This window comes from Anomaloglossus baeobatrachus, chromosome 5, assembly GCF_048569485.1.
Source record: "Anomaloglossus baeobatrachus isolate aAnoBae1 chromosome 5, aAnoBae1.hap1, whole genome shotgun sequence".
In the NCBI taxonomy this organism is placed as follows: domain Eukaryota; kingdom Metazoa; phylum Chordata; class Amphibia; order Anura; family Aromobatidae; genus Anomaloglossus; species Anomaloglossus baeobatrachus.
Genome location: NC_134357.1, coordinates 194559001 through 194573501, shown reverse-complemented (window position 1 = coordinate 194573501; position 14501 = coordinate 194559001). Strand labels below are relative to the sequence as shown.

At 41.7% G+C, this 14501-nt stretch overlaps 1 protein-coding gene across 5 annotated transcripts in view; it reads right to left on the bottom strand.

Annotated features, from left to right (window-relative positions):
• The window catches only part of DLG5 (discs large MAGUK scaffold protein 5), a 343229-nt gene that overhangs the window by 217023 nt on the left and 111705 nt on the right, over window positions 1–14501 (bottom strand). For all 5 annotated transcript variants that reach the window (XM_075349077.1, XM_075349073.1, XM_075349078.1 and 2 more), the window contains exon 6: window positions 7155–7414. In XM_075349077.1, coding sequence (XP_075205192.1) covers window positions 7155–7414 — 260 coding nt within the window. The remainder of the gene's footprint in view (window positions 1–7154; window positions 7415–14501) is intronic.

Sequence of the window (14501 nt, the reverse complement as noted above, 5' to 3'; positions counted from 1 at the left end):
TTTGCATTTATTTGTGAAAAAAAAAAAAATAAAAAATCGGAATTTTGGCGAAAATCTTGAAAATTATGCAACTTTCAAAGTTTGAATTTTTAAGCTCTTAACCAGCGAGACATAGGACACAAAATAGTTAATATATAACATTTCCCACGTGTCTACTTTACATCAGCACAAGTTTGGGGGAAAAAAAAAAATTATGAAGGAAGTTATAGAGGTTCAAAGTTTATGAACAATTTCTCATTTTTACAACAAAATTTACAAAGCCACATTTATTAGAGGCCACATCACATTTGAAGTGATTTTGAGAGGTCTACATGACACAAAACACCCAAAAGTGACACCATTCCAAAACCGGCACCCCTCAGGCTACTCACAACCACATTCAAGAAGGTTATTAACCCTTCAGGTGCTTCACAGGAACTAAAGCAATGTGGAAGGAAAAAAAAAAATGAACATTTTACTTTTTGCAACAAAAATTTTAATTTAGCCTCAAATATTGTATTTTCACAAGGGTAGCAGGATTACATGGACCCCAAAAGTTATTGGGCAATTTTTTCTGAGCGCGCAGATGCCTCATATGTGGCGAAAAAACACTGCACGGCAAGACTCAAAAAGGGAAGGAGCGTCATTTGACTTTTTGAACAGAAAATTGACTGGAATCGTTAGCCACACCATGTTGTATTTGGAGAGCCCCTGATGTGCCGAAACAGTGGAGCTCCCCCACATGTGACCCCATTTTGGAAACTAGACCCCCCATGGCATAAATCTAGATGGGTAATGAGCACATTGAACCCTCACATGTTTCATACATTGAGCCATAAAAACAAAAAAAAAAAAACAAGGCCGATCTCTCCAATCATAGCTGGGGGCGGGTGAAACAAAGGTCTCCCAGCTCCAGTCAATGATCAGTGCTATAGTTGCACTGATCATGGCTGGATTTCAAATGTTTCAGCCATTTTCAATGGCTGAAACATCACAGTGGCTATGACTGGCTGACAAACGCCGCTCAGCCAATCACAGCCTCCGTAGGTCCGGGGGGAAGACACCACCCCTCCTGAGGTCAGGCAGAGGTCTCCTCCTCCCCGAATCTAAGGTTTTTGCACACTGATCGCAGCCACCGGGCTCCGGGGCCGTGATTTCGCCATGACGTACTGGGTACGTCATGGGTCGTTAAGTACCAGGGCACCATGACGTACCCAGTACGTTATGGGTCGTTAAGGGTTTCCACTGTTTAGGCACAAAGCGGCTCTGCAATCTATTTCACCCAATTTTGCTTTCCAAAGTTTGAATGGTGCTCCTTCACTTCTGAGCTCTGCAATGCATCCAAACTGTAGTTTTCCACCACATATGGGGTATCAGCGTAAACAAGATAACTTGCACAACAAAATGTATGGTCCATTTTCTCCTGTACCCTTGTGAAAATGCTAAATCTGGGATTAAAGCAATATTTTGTTGTACAGAGTAAAATTTTAATTTTTTTCTTCCAAATTCATTTAATTCCTGTGAAGCACCTAAAGGGTTAATAAACATCTTGATTTTGAGCACTCTGTGGGGTGCAGTTTTTAAAATGGTGTCATTTTTGGGTATTTTCTGTAACATAGGACTCTCAAAGTCCCTTCAAATAACTACTATATTTTCCGAATATAAAACTTTTTCACCCCTGAATTTTGGAGGAAAGTGGTGGGTGAGTCTTATAATCCGGATGTACCTGGCAGTGGCTGCAGGGGGTGGGGCTGGGTCACAGATGGCAGAAACAGGCGCTGGAGAGAACACGTGCCCACTGTTAAAGAAAATGCATATTCACTGCTCTCGAACGCCCACCTCTCTGCACTGAACCTGGCTCCAAGAGGAGGGTGGACTTATGGACAAGGGAACAGTGAATAATTATTTTCTTTAATCACACCACACGTGATCACCTAGCTTCTTGCTTCCTACAACGGCTGGGTCGATTGTGTGCCCGCTATTAGAGCATGAATATTCACTGCTCCTAAAGGCCATAATTCTAGGCGTGTGGAGCAGTGAATATGCCGGCAGCTAATGTTGGTGCGAGTGGAAGGGTATGAAAGTGACGTTATGAGCTGCACTGCTTACACGCTGAAGTTAGTTGCCAACATCAAAGGAGGACATAAAGCACCAATGGAGAGGAGAGTAGGGTAGTATAATGGTTTATTTTTATAATGTGAGCACCCTAATGGGGATCATTTATACGAGGATGGGGCCATAATCAGGGCCATATGTACAAATATGGGGTCATATGTACCAAAATGGGGCCATGATGAGAGCCATATGTACCAGAATGGGGCCATGATGAGGGCCATATGTACGAGGATAGGGCCATGATGACGGCCATATGTACCAGGATGGGGCCATAATGAGGGCCATATGTACCAGGATGGGGTCACCATAAGGGCTATATGTACCAGAATGGGACTATGACAAGGGCCATATGTACCAGGATGGTGCCATGACGAGGGCAATATGTACCAGGATTTGGCCCTGATGAGTGCAATATATACCAGGATGGGGCCATAACTAGGGCAATACGTACCAGGATGGCACCATGATGAGGGCAATATGTACCAGGATGGGGCCATGATCAGGGCCATATGTACGAAGATGGGGTCATATGTATCAGGATGGGGCCATGATGAGAGCCATATGTACCAGGATGGGGCCATGATGAGGGCCATACGCACCAAGATGGGGTCATAATAAGACCCATATGTACCAGGATGTGGCCATGACGAGGGCCATATGTACCAGGATGAGGCCATAACGAGGGCAATATGTACCAGGATAGGGCCATAATGAGGGCAATATGTACCAGAATGAGGCTATCATGAGGGCCATATGTAACAGGATATAGCCATGATGAGGGCCATATGTACTAGGATGTGGCCATGATGAGGGCCATGTAGCAGGAAGGGACCATATACACAATGATAGGCCCAAGAAGAGGGCCATATGTACCAAGACGGGGTCATATATACCAGAATAGGCCCAGGTAGAGGCCATATATACCAGGATGAGGCCATGTATACCAGGATGGGGGACATATATACATGGATGGGACAAGGATGGGGGATATTTATGCTAGGATGGAGGACATTATTAAAGAATACGGGGACATTACCCTCATAACAGTGTCAATAACCTATCCCCATAACAATGTGTCATGACCACATTTTTTGCTTCAAATATTTTGTCCTATTCTCCTCCTCTAAAACCTAGGTGCGTCTTATGGTCCGGTGTGTCTTATAGTTCGAAAAATACGGTAGGTTTTGTAAATTTTGTTGGAAAAATTAGAAATTGCTGATAAACTTTTAAGGGTACTTTCACACTTGCGTTGGGTTTTTTTTGGCGCAATCCGCTGTCTTGGGAAACAACGGAATCCGTTAACGGATTCCGTTGTTTCCCATAGACTTGCATTGTTGAAGGATTGTGCCAAAAGTACCTGCGTTGCTTCCGTTGGCCGATGCTCCGTTGCTTCCGCCAAGCGGAAGCAACGCAGAATATAACGTTAAATGCTTGTGTCAAAATGACGCCAACCAACGGATTCCGTTGGTTCAGTTAAAATTTATAATGGTTCCCTATGGTAGCGGATTCCGTTGCTAAGTGCTTAACAACGGAATCCGCTGCTGGATTCCGCTAATTTATACTGAGCATGCCCACAATGAAAAAAAAAATGAAAAAAGAAATAAAACAGAGCTGACGGATTCCGTTAGACGGACGCCTAACGGACGCCAAACGGATGCAACGGTCCATTATTTCACAGGAATCAGCTAACGGATTCCTGTGAAATAACGGACCCGTTGCATCCGTTGCCACCACAAAAATAACGGATGCGTCAAAACGACGCAGCAACGGACCCAGCGGATTCAAACCAACGCAAGTGTGAAACTAGCCTAACCCTTCTAACTTGCTGGCCAAAAATGGTGTTAAGTAGGCAGTTGGCAAATGTTAGTTATTTAACTTTTTTGTGTGGTATAATTATCTGGTTTAAGAGCAAAAAATTTAAGTTTGAAAATTGCGAAATTTTTAAAAGATTTTGACAAATTTTCCATAAATAAACAAACACAAATCATTCTAAACAATTTTTACCACTAACATGAAGAACAAAGTGCAAATAAAAAACAAAAAGTCTCAGAATCATTGGAATACGTTGAAGTGTTCCAGAGTTATCACCATATTAAGTGATATTTGTCAGAATTAGCCTGCTCAGAAAGGTCAAAACAGGCTCGGGGGTGAAGGGATTAAAAAAAAAAAAATTGTGGGTATGTTATACTAAGCCAAAAATAGTATATGGGACATATAGTTTTGATTGGTACTATTGTGTACATCTGCCATTTTGACTGCTTTTTATTCCATTTTGGGGGGAGGAAAAGTAACTAAACAACAATTCTTAATTTCTTTTTTATACATAAAAAATAGCGTGTCTATAGTTTAGGTAGTTACAGTACATGCATGGCAATATTAACATGTATGGTTTATTTACATTTTATCCCTTTTTTTCCCCAGATACAATAAAATCTAATTTTGCAAAAATAAATTTGTGTGTTGCCATATTGTAAAATCTGTAACTTTTTCATATTTTTGTTGCTGGAGCTGTGTGAAGGCTTATTTTTTGTAGGATGAACTGAATATTGGGTTATTTTTTGTATTCCCGGGACTTTTTTACTGCCCTTTATTCAATTGTTTTGAGGCAATCTGACAAAAAAATAATTTAACCATCACCAGACGGGTAATTGACATTCTCATTTTATTGTTCAGGTAGCTATACCAAATTTGCAGTTTCTTTCTTTTCTGTTCTTTTTTTATTATCTAAAATGCAATAAAGGTCAATTTAGGTTTTTGTTTAAACAGTTATAATTTTGTTTATTCCTCTATTTTTTTTCACTTATTCCCACTGTGGAACGTGAGCACCTACCAGTTTGATTGCTGGTTCAGTGCTGGCCAAAAGTATTGGCACCCCTGCAATTCTGTCAGAGAATACTCCGTTTCTTCTTGAAAATGATTGCAATCACAAATTCTTTGGTATTATTATCTTCATTTAATTTGTCTTCAATGAAAGAAAAAAAAATTGTCATAAAGCCAAATTGGATAGAATTCCGCACCAAACATAAAAAAGGGGGTGGACAAAAGTATTGGCACTGTTTGAAAAATCATGTGATGCTTCTCTAATTTGTGTAATTAACAGCACCTGTAACTTACCTGTGGCACCTAACAAGTGTTGGCAATAACTAAATCACACTTGCAGCCAGTTAACATGGATTAAAGTTGACTCAACCTCTGTCCTGTGTCCTTGTGTGTACCAAATTGAGCATGGAGAAAAGAAAGAAGACCAAAGAAATGTCTGAGGACTTGAGAATCCAAATTGTGAGGAAGCATGAGCAATCTCAAGGCTACAAGTCCACCTCCAAAGACCTGAAAGTTCCTGTGTCTATGGTGCGCAGTGTCATCAAGAAGTTTAAAGCTCATGGCACTGTGGCTAACCTCCCTAGATGTGGAAGGAAAAGAAAAATTGACGAGAGATTTCAACGCAAGATTGTGCGGATGGTGGATAAAGAACCTCGACTAACATCCAAACAAGTTCAAGCTGCCCTGCAGTCCGAGGGTACAACAGTGTCAACCCGTACTATCCGTCGGTGTCTGAATAAAAAGGGACTGTATGGTAGGATACCCAGGAAGACCCCACTTCTTACTCCGAGACATAAAAAAGCCAGGCTGGAGTTTGCCAAAACTTACCTGAGAAAGCCTAAAACATTTTGGAAGAATGTTCTCTGGTCAGATGAGACAAAAGTAGAGCTTTTTGGGAAAAGCCATCAACATAGAGTTTACAGGAAAAAAAAAAAAAGAGGCATTCAAAGAAAAGAACACAGTCCCTACAGTCAAACATGGCGGAGGTTCCCTGATGTTTTGGGGCTGCTTTGCTGCCTCTGGCACTGGACTGCTTGACCGTGTGCATGGCATTATGAAGTCTGAAGACTACCAACAAATTTTGCAGCATAATGTAGGGCCCAGTTTGAGAAAGCTGGGTGTTCCTCAGAGGTCATGGGTCTTCCAGCAGGACAATGACCCAAAACACACTTCAAAAAGCACTAGAAAATGGTTTGATAGAAAGCACTGGAGACTACTAAAGTGGCCAGCAATGAGTCCAGACCTGAATCCCATAGAACCCCTGTGGACAGATCTCAAAATGGCAGTTTGGAGAAGGCACCCTTCAAATCTCAGGGACCTGGAGCAGTTTGCCAAAGAAGAATGGTCTAAAATTCCTGCAGAGCATTGTAAGAAACTCACTGATGGTTACCGGAAGCGGTTGTTCGCCGTTATTTTGGCTAAAGGTTGTGCAACCAAGTATTAGGCTAAGGGTGCCAATACTTTTGTCTGGCCCATTTTTGGAGTTGTGTGTGAAATGATCAATGATTTGATTTTTGTTTCATTCTCTTTTGTGTTTTTTCATTGCAAGCAAATAAATGAAGATAATAATACCAAAGAATTTGTGATTGCAATCATTTTCAAGAAGAAACTGCGTATTATCTGACATAATTGCAGGGGTGCCAATACTTTTGGCCAGCACTGTATAATACTTTGCAAAACTTTTCTATTGCACTGAATCATACTTGTCACATTCCGCCTAATAGTCTCTGCTGGCAGTCAACCCACAATAGTATTGTGGGGGACCAGTAGAGGTACAGAAGGAGCCCCCTCCCTCTGTCAACCATATAGATGTGACAGTCGCTTAGCAGGGTCCAACTATCATTATCAGTGTTAGCACAGAACCCAACACTTGCAGCATTGTGTCAGTTGTATGTGACAGTGGTGTGCTTTCAAGTCTTGGGTCCACAAAAGACGACTGCTCTAATAGTATGACAGATCGAGTAATATTCCACCCACGTATGACGTAATAGTACATCATAGGGATGGAAGAGGTTAAGTAAAGCAGCATAAAATACAACATTTAAGTAAAAGGAAATCTTTCTCTTTACATTTACCAAACATGGTAGAATATTTAAAGTGAACCTCCCCTTTTGTCTGCTGGCAGTATCCACTTGGATATCAGCAGATTTTATCCTTCCAGCACTTATGTATGACAAGACCAAGAGACCAGAGGCATTTAAAACGTTTTTTCAACCCATATGAAGAAAAAAAAAAATCACCTTCTCATAGAGGAGGAATATTGGTGTTGGAGATGTAAAGCACTGTCCCTTTGCTTCAGCAGCCCCTCCAGCTGTTTCTGAAGGCTCCTCTTCTCTTCCTCACTCTGCTCCAATCGCCCTACATCCACATTGTGGCTAGACACTTTGTCGTTGTATTGCCTACGCAAGGAATCATAATCCTTCTTCACAATTTCCAGCTTGTCTAGAGCAGTGTCGTATAACTTGTTAATTAGCTCTGAAGAACCATTCTGTTTTACAACCTACAACGTATAGAAAACATCAGTATGAGTACAGAAACTATAACAATAATCAAGTAATATATGCAAATAGGTGAATAGCAAGCATTTTATAACCTGACATTTCTTCCCCAAAGAAATTCTAACTAGCACTATGATTACTAACAATCTAATGTTTCTACTTCAATCCCTTCATATGGAGAAACATTTATCCTCTTGACACAAATATATAAAAGGTTACCAAATAGGATACAATTTTCACTGTTGCTTTACTAAAGCCTGCAAACCAATTCTATAGCACAACTGTAGAAGTTGAGGAAAGCACTGTAATCAGAGGTAAAAGATTTCTACACAAGTCCACTCAATTTCGACTTCTCACCCCTACATATAGTCAGGACTGGTGGTTATTAAAGGGGTGGCCTGGCAAAATAAAAATTTTCATAGGAGTCAGGATATGTAAAAAAATAATCTCTGTTACATTCACCTACCGAACCGCTGTTGTCTGTGATTGGCTGCAGGGGTAAGGTAATGTGAACACTCAATTTGTTTTATGACATTCTGCTTAAAGTCATCTGTCTACAGCAGCCATTCACAGGCCACAGTTGTTCGGCGACTGGTTGAAGGTGGTATACCCGCCTACTGTTCATGGTGAAGTTTGCTCTGGATCTCTAGGTAAGTGCTGGTAGCCGAGTATAGCATATTACTTTGCCTGGAAAAGTTTTGTTTAGTCCCGGCAACCCTTTAACCATTTCCTGCCAGGACAGATTTTTAAATCGGACATATGTGACTTTAGGTGGTAATAACTTTGTAACCCCAGCGATTCTGAGACTTCTTTGTGGACACTCTGTACTGTAAGGCTCCTTTCACACTGCATTTTGCCTCATGTTCACAGGTCCAGTCAGGGCATCCGTCCAAACCACCCCTCCCTCACCCCGCAAAACGTGTTTCGGACGCATACGTCGACAGGGCCATTGACTGTAACGGAGCACACTACGTTAGCGTGTGCTCGGTTTTGTACCATTTTCGTGCATATACGTTTTCTGCAGGTCGACACCCGAACGTAACCTGCTACGTATGGGCATCCGCCTGCAGAAAGCATATACACCCAAAATAGTGCAAGACAGAGCATACGCTTGCTCTGTCTGCTTCATTATACTCAATGGCATTGTCGGCGCATACATCCGAAACACGTTTTGTCGGTGGAGGGGCAGGATTTCGGACATATGCCCCGACGGAGCCACTGAAACGCAATGTGAAAGGAGCCTAAGCTAATAGTAAAGTTACACCAATATGATTTGAGTTTATGAAAATATCTGAAATTTGATTTTAAGTTTTTAAACTTTTAATATTTGTGCCTTTGGAATCAGATATTCATACCACTCAAAATAGTGAATAAATTACATCTACCAATATCTATTTCATGTCAACTTCAGTTTTGAAAAGTCCTTACATTTTGCTAGCTAGGAAGCTTAAATTTAGCACCAATTATTTATTTATTTTTTACAGAAGATTGTAATCTATTTTTCAGGGACTTCACTTTCGAAGTGAAATGGGATCATCCTATATGTCAGAAATCCCCCCCAAAAAAAAATTCAAAGCCACATTTGGACATTTGATAACCCCTCAGGTAATTGTCTGGGCCTCAGGAGGGATGGGGCCATTTGGTAAAAAAAAAAAAAAAAAAAAATCCTTTTTTTGGGTGGGGTGGAGGACCGGGGACATGTCACATTTTCAGAGCCTATGAGCTACAAACGAGGGAAACGCTTATTTTTTCATTAACAGGTGGCAGGTCTGAGGATGAGTTGAAGTTTATATTGGTACAACTTTGGGGACTATAATTTTTGGATCAATTTTAAAGCACCACTCCATTGTTATTTTATTTATTTTTCACTGCTGGAGGGTTGCCTTACACCTAAATCCTTTGACCCGAATCTTATACTCACACTCCTGCGTTTTCATCTTTGTTCGTTGTCGCGCCGGTACTGCGGAGCCATTTTGTGCCCATATCTTCTGAATGCTTGGAAGTCAGAAGTTATGTCACAAGTGCTCAATACAAGTCTATGAAAGCCAGAACGAGGCTGTCATAGACTTATTTTGAGTTGTGACCTCCAGCACGTTTTATGAAAGACTGGAGCAGCTGGCAGATAAACTGACAGTAGCGGCAGTGAAAAAAGATGAAGACGTCAGTGAGTGAGTATAACACTAGTGACAGGGGACTTAGATTTAATTAACTACACCAACAGTGAAATAAAAATAAAAAAAAACAAAAAAAAAAAAAACACTGGAGTAGTGCTTTAAGTCTTGGTTCATATTTATCCTATGCTGTAAGTTGAGCACTTACACTATGAGCTGCAAGGATTCACCGGTATCTGAGCCAGGAACATATTGAGCAAGCCGGCGCCCACTAAACAGCAGTGCCTACTAGTCAGGATGCGCTCACTACCTACACTTGTATTGAGCAAGGCCGCGCCCACTAGTCGGGTTTTAGCAATGAATATGCATATTACACAATTGTGACCGCTATTCTCGACTCAGAAACTGGCAAATCACGGTATGTGGCTAGGGAGAATTCACAGAGTGACTGCAGACGTATTTTAGACAAAACACCACCTTTAAAGCAATACCAGTTTAATTTATTTTTTTAATGTGTTGCTACTTTTGCACACTGAAATTTTGTTTACATATGACTTTTGGGTCACATTTTATTCCATAAATATTATGACTAATACTTTAGGTCATTCCATACACAGTAATAGCAAACAAGTACCTTTTTATCTTTGTTTTTACACATAAAAAATTAAATTTAACTATTTAATAATCACAGGTTTTTTTAGGTTTGTGTTTTTGTTTTTTTCTCCCCTTATTTCAAGAGATGTTTCATCGACATAGCCATATAAGGGCTTGTTTTTTTGCCAAACGAGTTGTAGTTTTGAATGGCAACTTCCTTTTTACCATATAATATATAGAAAAGTGGAGAAAAAAAATAAATCAATAAAAAAAACAATTCAGACTTTTTTTTTTTAATTTTTATGCTGTTTATTGTGTGGTAAGTCACCTGGCAACATGACTCTCAAAGTCCGTATGATTATGGTGATCTCAAACTTGTCCAATCTTTTCATTGTTCTAGTACTGAAAAAAAATTCTGAACTTTGAAAAAAAATATTGCATTTGTGTGATACCTTACTATTTATTTTTCTGTTAACGTAGCTGAGAGGGCTTGTTTCTTGCGCCCTGATCTGATGGTTTTATGGATACCACTTTGGAGTACATATTTGGAGTACAAATATTTCAATATCTGCTTATAGCAGTTTTGGGACGTATGTGGACAAGAAAAATGACAAATTTAGTATTCTGTTTTTTTTCTTTTCAGCATTTAAACTACAATTTAAATAAAATATATTTTGATATATCGGAATTTTTTTTAAACCAATGATAAAAGAAATGTAAAAATACATATATTTTTGAAGGGAGAAACAGTGGGTGATTTAAACATTTACATGTTTTTGTTTTTTTAAAGTTAATTTTACTCTTAATCAGGAAATGTGTTTTAAGGTTTGAGAAGAAAAACTAAAGTAAAAAAAATGTACTCTACTCAGTATTGTATGATAAAATGTGTTCTCTCAGTAACCCGGAAAATCAATTTTTTTATCTTAAAACAATGAAGGCATCATTCTACTTTTTACATATAATTATTTAGTTAAGTCCATTTTAAGATATCGTGTTCTTCCTTTGCTAGTCAGACAAATAAGATGTCTTACGGCTAAATACGGTTTCATCTGACAGTTGTCGCCCATAAACATGCATTGTTAAATCAATGAAGCACGTTTTGTGCCACGGCGAAAGAGAATGAAGGAGAATAAGATATTGCATTAGTTTATCTCCATGGGGGAAAGACTCGGGCATGCTGGAATCCAACATGTCCTTGCTTACCATGACAGATATTAAAAGACAGTTGGGTTGAACACAGTAAATTATTTCTGTGATAAAACAACATAACCTACATATGTTGAAGTTTAACACTCCACAAGAGTAATAGTATCAATATATTCCACAATATTCTTGATCTAGAGGAGGTACTTCCACCTAACATTCATTTGTTATATGCCTGACGTATCTTAACCCCTTTATGACCCGCCGATTTTGCGCTTTGAAGGTTTTTTCTCATTACCCTTCTTCCAACAGCCGTAATTTTTTTATTTTTCCGTCAACCTAGCCATGTGAAGGCTTGTTTTTTTGCGGAACGAGCTGTACTTTTATATGAAACCATGAATTTTACCATGTTGTGTAGTGGAAAACGGCATCAAAATTCCAAAAGCGGAAAAATTGCAAAAAAAAAGTGCGATTGCACGATTGTTTTTGAGATACTTTATTCACTGTGTTCACTATATGGTAAAACTGATGTGTTGGTGTGATGCCTCAGGTTGGTGCACGTTTGTAGACACCAAACATGTATAGGTTTACTTTTATCTAAAGCCTGCTTTACACGTTGCAATTAGTTGTACAATCGCATTTGCGATGTGACACGCCCAGGTTGCATACGGGATCTTATGAGATCACACGTAGGTCGTTCATTTGCTGTCACACGTGCGTTAGTAGTCTATGTTAAATTGATCAATTTTGTGTGCGATCCTTTAGATCATGTGTTCTGTGACGTATGCATTGGGCACCTTTTTTTTTTTTTTTTTTTTTTTATTTATTGACTTGCCAAGCGTGTGTAATGTGTAGGGATGCGTTTTTACTATGTCATCTGCCATTCAGCTCTGCTACATGGCCGCTGACAGCAGACACAGACAGCCGTGTAGCAGAGCTGAATGGCAGATGACAGCAGACACAGACAGAGCCGCACTGTCAGAATGAACTCGGGTGAACTTCACCCGACTTCATGGTCATGCTGCGGCTCTGTCTGTGTCGCGTCCTAATTAGCGGTCATCTGTGAAGGACTCACCGGTGACCGCTAATCTCCTAAGTGACTGAAGTTAGCAGCCCTCTCTCATACTCACCAATCCCCGATCCCCGGCACTGCACGGCGTTCACACTGCTCCGGCGGCTTTTACTGTTTTGAAAAAGCCGGCCGCCCATTAAACAATCTCGTATTGCCTGCTTTCCCCGCGCCCACCGGCGCCCATGATTGGTTACAGTGAGACACGCCCCCACGCTGAGTGACAGGTGTCACAGTGCACCCAATCACAGCAGCCGGTGGGCGGGTCTATACTGTGTAGTGAAATAAATAATTAAATAATTTAAAAAAACGGCGTGCGGTCCCCCCCCAATTTTAAAACCAGCCAAATAAAGCCATACGGCTGAAGGCTGGTATTCTCAGGATGAGGAGCTCCACGTTATGGGGAGCCCCCCAGCCTAACAATATCAGCCAACAGCCGCCCAGAATTGCTGCATACATTAGATGCGACAGTTCTGGGACTGTACCCGGCTCTTCCCGATTTGCCCTGGTGCGTTGGCAAATCGGGGTAATAAGGAGTTATTGGCAGCCCATAGCTGCCAATAAGTCCTAGATTAATCATGTCAGGCGTCTATGAGACACCTTCCATTATTAATCTGTAAATTACAGTAAATAAACACACACACACCCGAAAAAAATCCTTTATTAGAAATAAAAAACACAAACAACCACTTTAAATCAGCCCCAAAAAGCCCTCCATGTCCGGCGTAATCCAGGATGCTCCTGCGTCGCTTCCAGCGCTGCTGCATGGAGGTGACCGGAGCTGCAGAATACACCGCCGCTCCGGTCACCTCCACACAGCAAATGAAGACAGCCGCGCGATCAGCTGATCTGTCACTGAGGTTACCCGCTGTCACTGGATCCAGCGGTGGCTGCGGGTAACCTCAGTGACAGCTCAGCTGATCGCGCTACTCACCGCCGCTCCACTCACCTCCACGCAGCAACTGAGGTGAGTAGCGCGATCAGCTGAGCTGTCACTGAGGTTACCCGCGGCCACCGCTGGATCCAGTGACAGCGGGTAACCTCAGTGACAGCTCAGCTGATCGCACGGCTGTCTTCATTAGATGCGTGGAGGTGACCGGAGCGGCTGTGTCTGCTGCAGCTCCGGTCACCTCCATGCAGCAGCGCTGGAAGCGACGCTGGAGCATCCTGGATTACGCCGGACATGGATGGCTTTTTCGGGCTTATTAAAGTGGTGAACCAGGGTTTATGTTTGTGTTTTTTATTTCTAATAAATGATTTTTTCGGGTGTGTGTGTTTATTTACTGTAATTTACAGATTCATCATGCGAAGGCATCTCGGGGAGACGCCTGACATGATTAATCTAGGACTTATTGGCAGCTATGGGCGGCCAATAACTTCTTATTACCCCGATTTGCCAACGCACCAGGGCAAATCGGGAAGAGCCGGGTACAGTCCCAGAACTGTCGCATCTAATGTATGCGGCAATTCTGGGCGGCTGCTGGCTGATATTGCTAGGCTGGGGGGTTCCCCATAACGTGGAGCTCCCCATCCTGAGAATACCAGCCGTATGGCTTTATCTGGCTGGTTTTAAAATTGGGGGGGACCGCACGCCGTTGTTTTTAATTATTTAATTATTTATTTCACTACACAGTATAGACACGCCCACCGGCTGCTGTGATTGGGTGCAGTGTGACACCTGTCACTCAGCGTGGGGGCGTGTCTCACTGTAACCAATCATAGGCGCCGGTGGGCAGGGAAAGCAGGGAATATGAGATTGTTTAATGGGCGGCCGGCTTTTTCAAAACAGTAAAAGCCGCCGGAGCAGTGTGAACGCCGTGCAGCGCCGGGGATCGGGGATCGGTGAGTATATGAGAGAGGGGGATAGACTGACATGGACAGAGAGTGAGGGACAGAGATAGTGACCGACTGACAGAGATTAGTGAATGACAGACATTGTGAGGCGCTTCAGAACGCAGCTTTTCAGCTGCGCTCTGAAGCGGACCTTTTTTAAGCTGCGGTGCAGAGCGCACACCTGCGCACATAGCCTCAGACACCAAAATCGTATGAGGGATGTCACACGTTACAATTGACTAGGTTCGTGCAACAAAACGCTCAATTCTAGACAAAGATACGATGTGTTTGCGATCAACGGTTTTGCGTTCAATCCTGATCGCACGTAGCTGTCACACG